Source organism: Rhipicephalus sanguineus, chromosome 1 (assembly GCF_013339695.2).
Source record: "Rhipicephalus sanguineus isolate Rsan-2018 chromosome 1, BIME_Rsan_1.4, whole genome shotgun sequence".
Lineage (NCBI taxonomy): Eukaryota > Metazoa > Arthropoda > Arachnida > Ixodida > Ixodidae > Rhipicephalus > Rhipicephalus sanguineus.
The window spans coordinates 131,058,238-131,074,106 of NC_051176.1; the positions used below are offsets into that span (position 1 = coordinate 131,058,238).

At 48.4% G+C, this 15,869-nt stretch overlaps 1 protein-coding gene across 1 annotated transcript in view; it reads left to right on the top strand.

Moving 5' to 3' along the window:
• Positions 1-547: 547 nt before the first annotated feature.
• Positions 548-15,869, top strand: part of LOC119398094 (uncharacterized) — a 73,372-nt gene continuing 58,050 nt past the window's right edge. Inside the window, exon 1 of the mRNA XM_037665329.2 lies at positions 548-799. Coding sequence (XP_037521257.1) covers positions 713-799 — 87 coding nt within the window. The 5' untranslated portion in view covers positions 548-712. The remainder of the gene's footprint in view (positions 800-15,869) is intronic.

Here is a 15,869-nt window from a genome sequence, read left to right on the forward strand (position 1 = left end):
TAAGCTGCAGCAGCGGAAGACATCCAACCAGGCGTCTGAACGCGGTGGGAGAAGTGCCACGACGGGGGCAAAGGCGGGGGTTCTCGAGGAGGAGCCCGGAAAGTTTGTTCGCTGAACAGGCCGCCATGAGGGCTCAAAATCTGGCCTCTGTACGTCAGCCCACGGATTCCTCGCGGACAGCCCAGGGTCGCCGGGAGGCCTGCTTTTAAAAAAAGGACCAGGCAGGACCTCCTCTTCCCTTCCTATCTTTTTTTTCGCGTTTCTTTTCCATCGCCTCTTGTCGCGTGGTGTGGGGAAATATTGACGGCGGTGGCCGCGCACAGCCAAGGAGCCTCGCGGACGCGCTAAAGCCGGCACACGCGTCTATTGAAGAGAGCCTTCGAAAAGCCTTCATTTTTTTTAAAGAACTCGCTCTTTCAAAAGGGGCAGCTCGCGAAAGGTTAGGCGAGAGAAAAGAAAGAGGAAAAACAGAGTGGTAAGAAAAAGAAAGAGAAGAGGGAAGTTGCTTGCGAGCTCAGTCGCGTCGCCGGTTTTCTGGAAGCCCCTGGACATCATTCGTTTCGAGCCGAAGTGCAAGCGCGCTTGAAAAGAGCAGCGTTCCTCCCGTATACGTGGACGGGGGACAGCATTCCCGGAACTACGCTAACTTCCCGACTGCCGGCGCGCAATCTCGCTTAATTCTCCGCGAACTTCGTACAGCGACCGAGAGAAGATGGAGAAGCCCGACTGCCTCAAGGATGCGAGGGACTACAGGCGCTACACCGCGGCGCCCAAGAAGAAGACCAAAGACGTGAGTGAGGTACGCGCGACGAAACTTTTCGCTCTCTTCGTCCCTTGCTTTCTTTCTTTTCCTTTTTCTTCCGCGCGCGCGATTCAAATTTGGCGCGCTCTTGCGGCGCAGGAGGCTTACTCCAGTCAGCATGCCGAGGCGATTCGCCAAGAAAATCTTTTGTTTCCCCCTCCTTTGTCCTAAACTACATATGAGTGAATTGCGTCACAAAGCGTCGCCGCCAGAATATCCGTAGTGAACGAGTGCGATCGCGGAGAAGTAAAAATAACGGCCTGTTTTCTGTTGGCACTTCAGCAGAAATGGCGCTATTGTATAGCTGCCATTAAAGGAAGGAGAAACTTCTAAGAACCTTAAGCGGCGGTACGCGCGCTTCTTATCTTTTTCTTTTTTTCTCCGTGTTTGTAGGTTGTTACCGTCACTCATACCGGTGGCATGTATAATATGGCGGATGTTCCAAGAAATGTAGCCGAAAATTCTAAAATTAAGGGAACTGCGATAGTTCTACCTTCAACATTAGTCGTTATGCGGCGGCAGGCATCTAAAAGAGGACAAAGGACATTAATTACTGCTGCAACTACAGAAATTAAATTAACTTTTTAATTCCAGGAGACATGCGGTCGGGTCAAATGGGACGATTCATGCCCTTCCTGCGAAAACATCCGTGCCGCTATGAGATTTTCAAAAAGCGGCTGCCGATAATTTTTGCGGAGTTATGAAATCCGACCAGGCTCGCCGGCGAAACGGAAATCGAAACGCCGAAGAGCGCAACTGCCCTACTCTTCCGGAAGGTCCAGATTGAGCGACCGTCGTAAAATCGACCATCACTGTACTTCGCTTCGTGTGTGTGTGCGGGCTGCGCTTGTCATTGCGGCACGCAAGGCGCACGGAGGATAACGAATGCAGAAGAACTAACACCGCTGCAATTTTTGTCTGAAAACAGTGACGTCGTTCCGGTAGTCTGCTATAGGGTATGCCAGTTGCGCTTTTGGGCGCTTCGGTTTCGGATTCGCCGGTGAATGTGGTCGAATTTCATCACTCCGCAATAATTAGCAGCAACCGCTCCTTACAGCGGAGCTGGTAACTTTTCGTTTTCCCACGTCCATCGTACAGAAAACTGTCGTCATCGTGAACTGCGCGCGCTCTCTTCGTCCTCTTCTTCATGTGCTGTTTCTCTCCCCGGACACGTGCGCCCGGCGCGCGCTCTCCCGCTGCGCCGATTTGTCCGGCGTGGGATGCAATAACTCAAATGGGCGAGAGAAAGATCGCGGAGAGAGAAATAAAGAAATATAAAAGGTAAAACAGAGAGCAAGACAGAAAAAGAAAGAGAGAGAGAAAAAATGAAATACAGAGAATTATAGAAAGAAAGAGGAAGCGGGAAATAGAGAGATAGAGAGAAAGCAATGAAATAGAGAAAAAAATATAGAAATAGCGAGAAAGAGAAAGAAATAGAAATGAAACAGAGAAAAAAAAGATATCGAAAAAAAAGAGGGAAAGAAAGAAAGAAAGAAAGAAGGAAAGAAAGAAAGATAAAATAAGGAGAATCAAGAAAGGCCACCAAGCTCCGCTGTTCCTTCAGGCTTGGCACCACAAGTGCGAATTTGCCTTAATTTTTGGAAATCTCAAAGCGGCACTGGGCTTTCCGCAGGAAGGACTTCAATTCTCCCATTTGACCTGACCACCTGTCTCCTCCAATTAAAATATTAATTATTTTATTTTGTAACTAATACTGTAATAAATGTTTCTAGCAGTCTTACGATGTCCGCCATCATGGAAAATGTTTATAAAGGCAGCGCACAAATATTTTTGCGCGCTGCCTTTAATTTTTTTTTCTTATTTTTGGGGACATTCAGACGCATTTCTTGAAACACTGTATACTATAGGAGAACAGTAGCGCTATGCGTAAGTGCTCGCCAAGTTCCGGTGGTGATGAGCACGCTAAATTTGGATAGCAATTATGTGTTGACACGATCTATTCCTAATATTTGATAATCACGCAATCGTTTAGCCACATCCATGAAATCATTATTGTCTCATCTGAAAAAAAAAATGCTGGATCCCGAAGGACGTGGTCACTATCTCTAGTGACGCGATTTATAAATTTCAGAATTTTCCCATAAACTGAGAAGCCTATCAAGCAATTAATTCTCATGCGATGACGTTGCTTTAAAATTTTCGCAATCTTACTTTAAAAAAAAGAACTCCAACTGTATATTACGACTTCTTCTAGGGGCGAGCATTCGTACGAAGGCTTTTGCTAACTTTATGAATTGGGGCCCACTTCACGAAGATATTCGTTAGCCACTGATTTCCATCGCGATAATACATCCATATACATAGGTACTGTAACACCAGCGTAAGTAATTTTCTCACTAACTGTACACGTTGTAGTCACTTCATTTTCCCATCCCAGCATGCAGCGTGCACGCAGAATATATATATATATATATATATATATATATATATATATATATATATATATATATATATATATATATATATATATATATATATATATATATATATATATATATATATAATCTTCGCGTGTTCACGGCCCAAGCTACGAGCACTGCCTCTCGCGTTCCTGAAGTGCAATGTGGTATTGCATGCATGAGCAGAGGTGTAGGTTACCCAATTACTGGACAGCGCACACCTTGCCATTTCTGTCATTCAATGACGACGCTTTCCATGAGCGCACATTAAGTACCATTGTATATATGCGTGCTTGTTGACGCCATCTTTGCGCGGGATTCATCATATGCTGTGTCCGGGTGTATGTTAACTACTTCAGCTTCCACAAAATTTTAATCATGATCATTGACGTTAGTCGTCGGGATGGAGATGTGCCGCCAGGCGCCAACGCAGGTGCATCCAAATGAAACGGTGCTATAGCCACCAAACACCAAGAGACGTTGTGCAAGCTTTCATTTATCAACGTCGAATAAACATTCAACTAATTCTGTGAAGACACGTTTCACTTTCGTGTTATACCGATTCCTATTATGAAGGAACCAACCATTTCTTTTTCGTTTTTTTTTTTCTTTTTAAACGGACAACTCTTTCAGCCATAAGCCAGCAAGGCTAAGACAGGATCGTTCAATGATTCGTTACCCTAGTGTCATTTCTCAATATTTGTAAACATGCCACATCCGTAAAAAGAGATGTTATCAAGAAGATGGAAATCTAGAGTGATCAGCGGCTGTCAAACCAGGGGTGGCCGAGTCTCCACTTGAGGAGTCCGGCGAGGCCCCACCCTGACGACCGAAGCGCGGCAGCCGATCGCCTCCGCGACTAAACAAATAGTCCCGCTCGCATACTCGGCAATTTTCTGCGAAGGTGGGGTCACCGGCCGTTCGGCTCATGACGTCAGTATGGAGCACGCGCCCATTGGTGCACGCTTGCGCGCATGCGCCTTTGAGGAGGTAATCCCGCGGACTTTGTATCCGACTATAAACTTTTGGATCAGGGATCCTGATGAAGGAGTAATATCTCTGGAGCCTACGCAGCTGCACGTTGGCTCCAGAAACGGTCCTTGTCCGACCATTGCCAAGTATGGGACACGAATCCCAAACCGAGTTGAATTTGTTGGAATTTGTTAGGAAAACACGAAAACTGCTACTCTGACGCCCACGCTCTCCAACTGCCTCGTCCCCAAAGAAGAATGAATCAACAATGGATGATAGCACCAGCTTCAAGTTTTAACGCTTTGAAAGATCCGCCGGTAGGCGGAAATAGAACGCACAGAGAGGGCGTCAAAGAAACCAAAACGATGCGCTCGTCAGAAGTGATAGTAACACGCTCGATCAGCCGCGAGCCAACGACACCGCTAAGGCACACTAATAAATGCAATAACACGAGAGTGAGGAATGTATGTATATGTACAAGAAAAAATCGAATAATAACAAAATATAACAGATTACTGCAAATAGAATAGAAGGGAAGTATATGTATCCGTAGTCTATGGGGGCGGAGAACACGGTGGCAGAAAGTCGAAGCGAGCCATGAGAAACTTGGCAGTTGTTCTCGCACGGTGTGTCATACCCGCAAGTAAATAAAGGGTACAACGAGCCAGCGCTCCCTCCCAGCTTTCGCACTGTATAACGAGACCGAAAGAGCAGTATGCTTCTATTTATAACGCTGGACGTCAATATTGGTTTTTGTCGAGCCTATGTATAGGACGCGTCGCTATGGCGATATGGAAATTAAACAAACGGGAGAATTCAAGCGTGCCTAACAAATTTTAAACAGCGGAGCTGTTTATGCTCTGCTTACCCTCGTATAGCGTTCGCCAAAAACTATCATCCTCATGCCGGCGCGCCCTTTCTTCGTCATCTTCTGCTTCGCTCCCCAAACACGTGCGCTGGGCGCGCGCTCTCCCGCTGCGCCGATTTGTCCGGCGTGGGATGCAATAACTCGGCTGGGCGAGAGAACTAGTACAGAGAGAGAGAGAGAAAATAAAGAGATAGAAAGAAATAGAGATAAATAGAGAGAATGAAAGAAATGAGAGTGAGAGAGAAAGAAATAGAAAGAGGAAGCAAGAAATGGAGAGAGAGAGAGAGAGAGAGAGAAAGAAGAAAAAAGAAGGAAGAGGGGAACGTGACTTAAAATCACGTAACACTAGTCACGTGACGTAAAATCCCGTACCACTAGTAACGCGACATGTTCCCGCCAAAATCACGTAACACTAGTCACATGACATGATCGCACCAAACTCATGTCGTTTAAGCGGGGCAGGGACACGGGCTTGAGAGGGCTGCAGGCTCTTCCTCGGGAGTCCGAATACTAGCTTCCCTGTTGGTTCCAGCCTTGCGCCACTAGTGCAAGCTGCGCGCATTTTATTTTGCTCTAAGTTTACACGTGACGATGCGGTCCTCTAAGAGTAAATTGAAGCATGCAGTTTTACTAAAGGCAGGCTCTTCATTTTGGCCCGATCATTTACAGAAACAAAAACAAGCACGCGTCTCAAGGTACTGTGCATCACGCTGAAACCCCATTCGTGCCGGCGGACTCAAGTACCGTTGTTTCTTAATATAAAACGTGGGGAATGTGTAGGCTGGTGTAGGCTGTCTAAGATTCGGATATATCGCTACACACAGTTAAGAACTCATTACTAAACGCCATAACGGAAACAAAGATGTTGAAGGGAAAACGTGTAGCAAATACCGCCGGCACACAAAAGTATCAAACCTACAACGACAAAAAAAATTAATAAATCAATTAATAATAATAACTTCTTTATTTCCATCAACGCGGGAGGAGACGGAGGTTAAAAGTTGCTTGAAACACACGCAACTTGACAGAGGCCCGCAGCCACCTCTACAATGCAGGCAGCGATAGCACACATTCACAAAACGAAAAGAGAAAAGGAAATCACATAGAACACATATTCAGAATACAAATATATACAAAAAATTTACACAATATCATACAAAAAATGGCCACATCAGTAAGAAAGAATGAAGAAAGCAATATTTTACTCTTATTTTACTACGTGAGCATGCATTGATGAAATGTTCGCGCAGTGTTCGTGCAGAAGTTATCTGCAATTCAATGTGTAATTTATGAAATGAATTTAAAAGGGTGTGTAGAGTCTATGATATTCTCTGCATAGAATAATTTGCCCGCGCAGTGACCACCTTCCACTGTTCTATGTAACGAGTGCCATATGAATGAGTGTTTTTGCAAGGTTAGATAACTCACGGGAAAACTTTAAGTTTTCTTTTATCTCTCGTCTAAACGCTAGACTTAACTTATAATTGTAAAGGTTAAACACGCAGATGATATTTCGTTTCAAAAACAAATCTGAAATATGAGAATTATAGGGTACATTGAAAAGTGATCGTAGAAACTTTTTCTGTAGTATATGAAGTCTTTCAAGATTGGTATATGTCGTCGTATCTCATACCAAAAAACAATATTATAAGGAAGAAAAAAAGAGTGTATTCTAAACAAGAAGCTTTTTTTAAAAGGTAATATAAATCTGTGGCGCGCCATCATACCGACCACATGAGATAACTTGCCTAAAACCGATTCGATGTGTACACCCCAAAACATATTTCGTGTGAAGGTAACTCCAAGTATTTTCACACTACTCACTATTGCGATTGTTTCATGTGCATAAAGAAGGGTGACGTGATCGCAACTTATCTGCTTAGACTTCAGTCTGAAAATTACGGCGTTTGTCTTTTTTGTATTAATTTGCATGACGTTCGCTGCTGACCATTCTTGCAGAGCCTTCAGAGCAGTGTTGGCGTTGTTCTGAAGTTCAGGTGACGAAAAAAATAGGCTAGCGTCGTCAGCGTACATGACGTATTTCGCATCACTGTAGATATTTACCAGGTCATTTATGTAAACTATAAAAAGAAACGTACCGAGAATACTGCCTTGAGGAACGCCTCTACTGATATGTTTTAAGTCTGAGCGGCAATTTTCAATCTGGACGTATTGATGGCGTAGATCTAGGTAACACTTCACGAGGTTTAAGCAGTGTCCGCGAATACCGTATCAAGGTTTTCAAGTAATATATCAGATTCGTTACGCACGCATGTGCACAATACGCTGTAATATCATAAAACAGTGCAGTATTAGCACCAGTATGAACGCACAGTAACGTAAAGACGACCATGCAAGATATCTGTGTAAGCAGCGTTCACGACGAACGCTATATAAACGTGAATCATTAAATTATCAATGACCTGAAACATTAGTTAACATTCCTCTAAGTGTTGAGTTTATCTAATTGGTTACATGTATTTTAAATAATTTTATTTTTGTTGGGGCGCCTTTCTTATTTATTCATTCTATTGCGGCTTGCACACTAGCCTGCTCCTGATGTCACAAACAGCGAGCCATGCCCATTCGTCATGTACATTATAGTAGTTGAGAACATTTCGATTTGCTGCCTGAGTCAGTGCGTTTAATTTCGCCGGGAGAGAGAGGTTATGAGCAAAAACAAAAATTCTTGGAGTAGGTTACATTTTGGTCGCGTAAAGTATGAGCTGGCCAATTCTACACCCCATCTGCTCCTTAGTAAAATCACTTCGCCGAAGTGTCTACTTTCCCGATATATATATATATATATATATATATATATATATATATATATATATATATATAATATATATATATATATATATATATATATATATATATATAGTTGAAAAAAGTCAAGCACGTAGGAAAAATTGTTCAGTAAAGGACTACGTAAAGCACTTTATTGTTTATATATATATATATATATATATATATATATATATATATATATATATATATATATATATATATATATATATATATATATATATATATATTGTTAAGCGGTTTATTGGACGGGACTCGGCGACAGTCAGGGCAAGAGCACGGGCTCCGAGAGCGAGCGGCGTTTATAAGAGGACGACCCACTAGGAGCCGCTGGAGAACGCAACCGTTAAACAGTACGAATTGCTTCGCCACAATTACCCCGAGTACGAAAAGGGAGCCGTCCGGCGACCTGAACAGCTCGTCACTATGAGTGGGTCATAGTAGGCCTTGAGGCGCTCCACGTTGACTATGTCGCGCCCTCGACGGCGCATGTCCGAAGCTGGTTCGATGGGTTCGATCAAGTAGTTTACCGGGGATGTGCGCTCGACGACCCGGTATGGGCCTTCGTATTTCGGCAGCAGTTTTGAAGAGAGGCCACTTGCAGTGGTAGGGACCGAGAGCCATACGAGCGCTCCAGGGAGGAACGTAGGCTCAGAAGTGGTGGTGCCACCGCGAATGCTCTTCTGCAGCTCTTGTTCCTGCGTCGTAAATGTCTTGGCAAACTCGCGACACTCTTCAGCAAGCCTGGCTGTGTCAGAAATAGGCGCACACTCAGATGGATCCGGCTTGTATGGAAGTATCGTGTCGATGGTGTGCGACGGGTGCCTTCCGTACAGTAAGAAAAAGGGTGAAAAACCGGTAGTGTTCTGAGGGGCGGTATTATAGGCGTAGGTGACGAAGGGCAGAATGGCATCCCAATTGGTGTGATCAGCGGCGACGTACATTGACAGCATGTCGCCGAGCGTGCGGTTAAAGCGTTCGGTTAGGCCATTCGTCTGCGGGTGGTAAGCAGTAGTTTTGCGGTGAACAGCATGACACTCTTTCAGAATGGCTTCCACGACTTCTGATAAGAAGACACGGCCACGATCGCTGAGAAGCTCTTGGGGTGGACCGTGACGCAGTATGAATCTGTGTAGTAGGAAGGAGGCAACATCGCGCGCTGTAGCCGCTGGGAGGGCGGCGGTTTCGGCGTATCGCGTTAGATGGTCAACAGCGACGATGGCCCAGCGGTTACCAGCCGAAGTCAGAGGAAGTGGTCCATACAAATCGATGCCCACGCGCCCAAACGGACGGTTAGGGCAAGGTAATGGTTGTAGACCTGCTGGCGACACGTGCGTTGCAGGTTTTCGGCGTTGGCAATCGAGGCAGGAGCGAACGAACTTCTGCACGTAGCGGTACATCCCACGCCAGAAGTATCGTTGTCGAATGCGGTGGTAAGTTTTGGATACCCCAGAGTGCGCGCATTGCGGGTCAGAGTGGAAGGCTTCGCATATTTGAGAACGCAGACTGCGGGGTATCACTAGTAGCCACTGGCGGCCGTCGGCGTTGTAATTCCGTCGGTGCAGGAGGTCGTCACGAACGGCGAAATGGTGGGCTTGACGACGCAACGCGCGAGTGGATGGTGTTGCTGACGGATCAGTGAGCAAGTCGATCAGCGACGTGATCCATTTATCCTTGCGCTGTTCGGTAGCGATGGTGTGAACGTTGATTGAAGCAACAGCCATGTGAGGTACTGAGCAGGGGGCATTGTCGTCAGGCAAGGGGGAGCGCGAGAGGGCGTCGGCGTCAGCATGCTGGCGTCCGTTGCGGTACAGCACGCGGATGTCGTAGTCCTGCAGGCGAAGTGCCCAGCGCGCGAGACGGCCTGAGGGATCCTTCAATGACGACAGCCAGCATAGTGCATGATGGTCGGTGACGACATCAAATGGGCGACCATACAAATAAGGTCGAAACTTTGTAAGGGCCCATATGATCGCCAGGCACTCTTTTTCCGTGACTGAGTAATTGGTCTCGGCTCTGGTAAGCATACGGCTTGCGTATGCCACGACGTATTCGGGGAACCCTGGTTTGCGCTGCGCAAGGACAGCGCCGAGGCCTACACCGCTGGCGTCCGTGTGTACCTCCGTTGGGGCCGTAGGATCGTAGTGGCGGAGTATGGGAGGAGACGTCAACAAACGACGGAGCTTTGCGAACGCGTAGTCACACTCGGACGACCACGAATCTAGGGGTCCGTTACTTCCAAGGAGCTTCGTCAGCGGCGATATGATGGTGGCAAAGTTTCGTATGAAGCGTCGAAAGTACGAACACAGTCCTACGAAACTGCGCAGTTCTTTTACGGATGTAGGTTTGGGAAATTCGGCCACGGCCCGAAGCTTGGCCGTATCGGGAAGGATTCCGTCCTTGGACACGACGTAGCCGAGGATTGTCAGCTGCCGTGCTGCAAATCGGCACTTCTTCAGATTCAGTTGGAGGCCGGCGTTGCGCAAACGCGTCAAAACATGCCGCAGACGTTGGAGATGCGTGGAGAAGTCCGGAGCGAAAACCACGACGTCGTCCAGGTAACACAAGCACGTGTGCCATTTCAAGTTGCGCAGAACGGTGTCCATCATGCGCTCGAAGGTCGCGGGCGCATTACACAGACCAAACGGCATGACGTTGAACTCGTACAAGCCGTCAGGCGTGACAAAGGCTGTCTTCGGTCGAGCGTCATCCGCCATGGGTACTTGCCAGTACCCCGAGCGCAAATCAAGAGACGAAAGAATTCGGCTCCTTGCAGGCTGTCAATTGCGTCGTCGATTCGCGGCAGCGGATAAACATCCTTGCGAGTGATCTTGTTGAGCCGTCGGTAGTCCACACAGAACCGCACGGAACCGTCCTTCTTCGCAACGAGAACAACGGGAGACGCCCATGGGCTGTCCGAGGGCCGAATAACGTCGCGTCGAAGCATATCGTCGACTTGCTCATTAATGACCCGCCGTTCTGCGGGAGACACGCGATATGGACGTTGCCGCAGTGGTGGTTGGGCGCCGGTGTCGATGCGATGCGTAACAGCGGAAGTGCGGCCGAGAGAAGTTTGCCCGACATCGAAAGAAGAACGAAATTCTTCCAGCAGGCACAGAAGTTGGGAACGCTGGACCGATGTGAGGTCGTCAGCAATGGAGGACCTAAACACATCAGCAGGTGACGAATCGGACGCGGAAACAGCACTGAGCGTACCGGAACTGGGACAGTGCGTGTCATCGGGTGCGTCCATAACTTGTGCGTCTTCGAGGGGTTCCACTCTGCCAAGACATTCCCCTCGCACCAACGTAACAATGTATGGAGATGGGTTGTGAACAAAAATAGCGGTAATGCCCTGAGTGACCTGGACGGTCGCGAAAGGTACCAGCAAGCCTCTCCTTGTGCAAACATGGTCCGATGGCGAAATGAGTGCAATGGTGTCGGAGAGACCGGCGCAGTCGACTGACACAGCCGTCGACGAGTTTGGAGGCACTTTGGTATCGTCTTTGACGAGGACCTTGCTCGATACCGATGAAGTGTCGGCCGGCGTCAGATCTGAGAACGGGGAGAGTTCGATTTCGGCTTGTGCGCAATGAATTACGGCGTCGTGGCGGGAGAGAAAATCCCATCCCAGGATGACGTCGTGAGAGCATGCAGCAATTATAATGAACTCGACATCGTACAGAACGTCCTGAATGACGACGCGAGCTGTGCATATTGCTGTAGGATGAATACTCTGGGAACTGGCTGTACGGAGAGACATCCCAGAAAGTGGCGTCCTCACTTTTCGTAGTAATCGGCTCAATTTTTGGTCCATAACGGATACGGCGGCTCCAGTGTCGACAAGGGCAGATGCGGGAACACCGTCGACAAACACGTCTATCACGTTCGGTGGGCTTCGCTGAGGGCTTTTGCAGTTCGATAGCGTCGCAGCCCTTGCCTCCTGGACTGCGACGACTAGTTTTCCTGGTCGCGTGCGACCGGACGTGGGCGCATCGGCGACAGTGAGCGACGTCGTGGAGACGGAGAGCGCCGAGTAGATGGAGCCTGGCGTGACGTCGGCGACAGAGGCGTAGGTGGGGCGTAAAATGTGCGGTTTGACTGGCTGGTGGCGGGCGACACGACTTGAGGCGGTTGGACGCGATTGCAGTAACGCGCCACGTAGCCGGCGTAACCGCATGCGAAGCATATGGGGCGGTTGTCAGGTGTGCGCCATCGGTTTGCTGGAGCAGGGCCCGCCCATGGCGCAGGACGTGATTGACGGTGTGGCGACTGGTATGGCTGCATCGTTGGCTGCAGTCGTGGCCTCTGCATGACGTCGGTGTAGGTAGCCGGCACAGCCGCTTCGAAGGACTGATGTCTAGCGGCGGCTTCGGCGTAACTGTGTGGGGCAGCCGTAGGTATTACTGGGGGACGTCCTGGCGACAACTTGGGCGTTTAACTGAGTGGTGCAGGAGCTGGATGGTGCTGGTGGTACTCAGGCATGACCTCCGCGATTTCCTGCCCAATCGCTCGACGGAGGAGAGGGAGAAGAGTGGTTGACGGCTGTTGAACGTACTGAGGTTGAGCAAAGTCCAGCAGAGAGAACTGGCGCGCAATTTCCACGCGCACGAATGACTTCACCTCTGCGAGCCAGGCGGAGTGGTCGGATATGGTCGACAAGCCAGCGAGCTCGGCGTCGCGGGATGGAGAGCGACGGGTCATCGACCGCTGCCGGCGCAGCTCCTCGTAGCTCTGGCAGAGGGTGATGACCTCGGCCACTGTGCTGGGGTTTTTGGCGAGCAGCATCGTGAAGGCATCGTCGTCGATGCCTTTCATAATGTGCCTCATCTTGTCAGATTCCGACATGGTCGCGTCGGCTTTCTTACACAAATCGAGGATGTCTTCAATGTAGCTGGTAAAGGTTTCGCCGGCCTGCTGAGCTCGTTCTCGCAAACGCTGTTCGGCCTGCAGCTTACGAACGGCAGGGCGGCCAAACACGTTGATGATGGCGGTCTTGAAGTCGGACCACGTCGTAAAATCGGATGCGTGGTTGTTGTACCACAGGCCGGCCACACCCGCGAGGTAGAAAACCAAGTTGGTCAATTTTCCCGCCTCGTCCCATTTATTGGGGACACTCACGCGTTCATAGATCGCGAGCCAGTCATCCACGTCGGTCCCATCTGCGCCAGTGAAGACTGGGGGGTCGCGGATACGAGGGACACCGGGACATGAGGTCGGTGTAGGCGGAGGCGTCTGCTGGGCGGCGTCTTGAGGCATGGTAGCTGGTAGGGTACGGGATCGAAGCTCCAGAGGCATCGAATGGGAGCACAGCACTCTCCACCAATTTGTTAAGCGGTTTATTGGACGGGACTCGGCGACAATTCGCTATGGCGACAGTCAGGGCAAGAGCACGGGCTCCGAGAGCGAGCGGCGTTTATAAGAGGACGACCCACTAGGAGCCGCTGGAGAACGCAACCGTTAAACAGTACGAATTGCTTCGCCACAATATATATATATATATATATAGTACAGTCGCGAAAGTAGACACTTCGGCGAAGTTATATATATATATATAAAGCTCACCTGGTGGTCGACACTTGGCGGTTTCGCAACGATATATCGCGTCTGATTTTCGTGCGCTCAGGAATCGGCGGCGGTAAGCGCTACCCGAGCTTACAGTTACTGAATATGCTAAAGCGGACATGTACATATGCGTTAACTATACCAACAGTGAGGCAGTCGAGGAACGGCGAGACGCCAGACGTGTTTCGATTTCCCCACATACGCACGGGCACAGGTCAGTTCGACGTGCGTCGATGTCTCGCGCTGCAATTATTCACGCCGTATTCTTTGAAGTGAATATAATCGCGACTACGCTCTCGATATGGGTGTTTACAGTGTTGCTTCTAACCAAAATAGTGTAAGCACAACAAGTAGCTTGCTCAAATGCTAGGTGCTATATTACAATTCCCCAGTACCTGTTTTTTTTTTTTTTTCAGCATATTTCGCAGAATCCGCTAGATTGTTGTTGCCTACAGAAATGGACAATGTATAGAGCGAATTAACTCCACACAGCACACTGCCTGCTTTGATGCTGTCAAGGACCATGTGCCGTTTTTATAGCTCATAGGGTGCATTCAAGAACAAGCACCCATACGGGAGACCATTTAGGCGTTTGTCCTGTCTTAAAAGTGCCAGAGGGTTTTTTAACGCGAGAGGTGGGCGGATACTGTCGTGACTCAGTTGCTAAACGAAAGGATTCGAATGATGCAACGTCGTCTAACTGTGACGTTTTCACGAAGAACGTAGGTATAAATGGGTAGCTGAGTACGGTTCCGTGTGCAAACACGTTTGGGCCGCAAATTTGGACGTCGTTTTGTATATTTGCCAGTCGACGGGGTTCCCGCAGGCAAGCGAACCCGTCCCGCGCAAAGTTGCTTTCTATCTCCGTTTAGTAAGGCACTAGGACGACATTGAACTCGTATGGGAACGAGATTGAAGAGGTGAAGCTCACTCAACCAACCAACACAACTTCAAGCGTTTCTTGCCACAACTGCCGAGTTGCGCCACGTGAAAACTGGCGAGGAGGACTTTCTCTTTTTGCGTATGCGCATGGTATTAAAGGCAACGTAAACACTCACGTGGTCTTGTATTTCGAATTCTCCCCGGGCACGCCCAGTCTTCTCTTACCGTCATCCGTGCGTCTTGTGCTTTGTGCTTGTGTTTTTTCTTGTATGTGTTTGGTCCGAGTATGCTGATTCGGAGTCGCTGTGTGTTAAGGTATGACACCGAGTTATGCGTCGTTAATGCGCCACACCTGACGGTCGCTGTCAAGCGCGTTCACGGTGGGCTTAAACTCGGTATTTCACCCCTCCCTCTATTGGGAAAGGGGTCAATGCTGGACAAGGGTTCTTAGGTAGGCTAGTTGGTTCATGAACATTGTGGCAGAACAGCTAAAAAAAAAGCGGGAGGGCGAACACACAGGGTGCTTTTCACTAGATCATGTGAACTGTTAGTCTTTATCGAAATTGATAGTTATGCCGGCCGGCCGAGTCACTCGATAGCGTTCGTGCCTTTCCTTTTTTCATTTGTCATTGCTCGCCCGCCTATATACGCTTTGCCTTTTCAATAAAAAAAAATTCGTTAGATCCCACGCCTTGTGGGAATCGGCTTCATGTGAAGCAGTCAGCCAGTACTTCTATGCTGCATTTTTTGGCTTTGAGCCAAGCGTTACGAGGTGGATCGACGTGTTTTTGTGAGTGTAGCAGTTGTGTGCACATCGTGGGCTTACCAGGCACGTCGACAACACTGGCGTTTAAAGCGTAACTTATGGTATGATGTGACGTCAGCAGTCACGTTAGAGCGCATACGTCAATATTATCGAAACGAAGTGCGCTTTACGGTGCGATGATGTGAATATCATACGTGACTTTCGTTAGCGTATTCATCCGGGGTCGAGCAATGGTTGAGTATAGCTTGCTGTACCATAGTAATACAAATGTGATGCTTATTAGACTGTTATAAAAGCAGAATCAACACTGGAACCACAGACGTTAATCTGACATGGCGCCTGTATCGGAGGAATAGATATGTAGTGTTTATTACGTTGTTATAAATTTAGATAGCCAGCATCACAACCAGAAGTGACATTGCACTGACATTACGCCTGCATAGGGTCTTTTTCCAGAGCAGTTCTGTACATGTATGGGGCAGACTTCAGTCAGATGACTGAGGGTGGTGCTGCCTCCCCTGTGCGCATGCCTATGCTTGCAGTGACGACATTGCATGCTCCGCATTGATGAGAAGTCGCGTTTCACTGCCCGTGACATTCCACGGCCACGTCAGGACACGCACGCGCGCGCGAATCTTAACCGGTAGCGGATGTTCCTAGGAATGCCGTCTACGTTGTCATGCGCGCGTGCTACCTTTCACCAAACAGAAGGCACGCGGCCTACTGTATTAAATTTCGGCGGTTTTCGCGCCACGCAAGCGTTCCACGATTTTCGGACACGGTTGT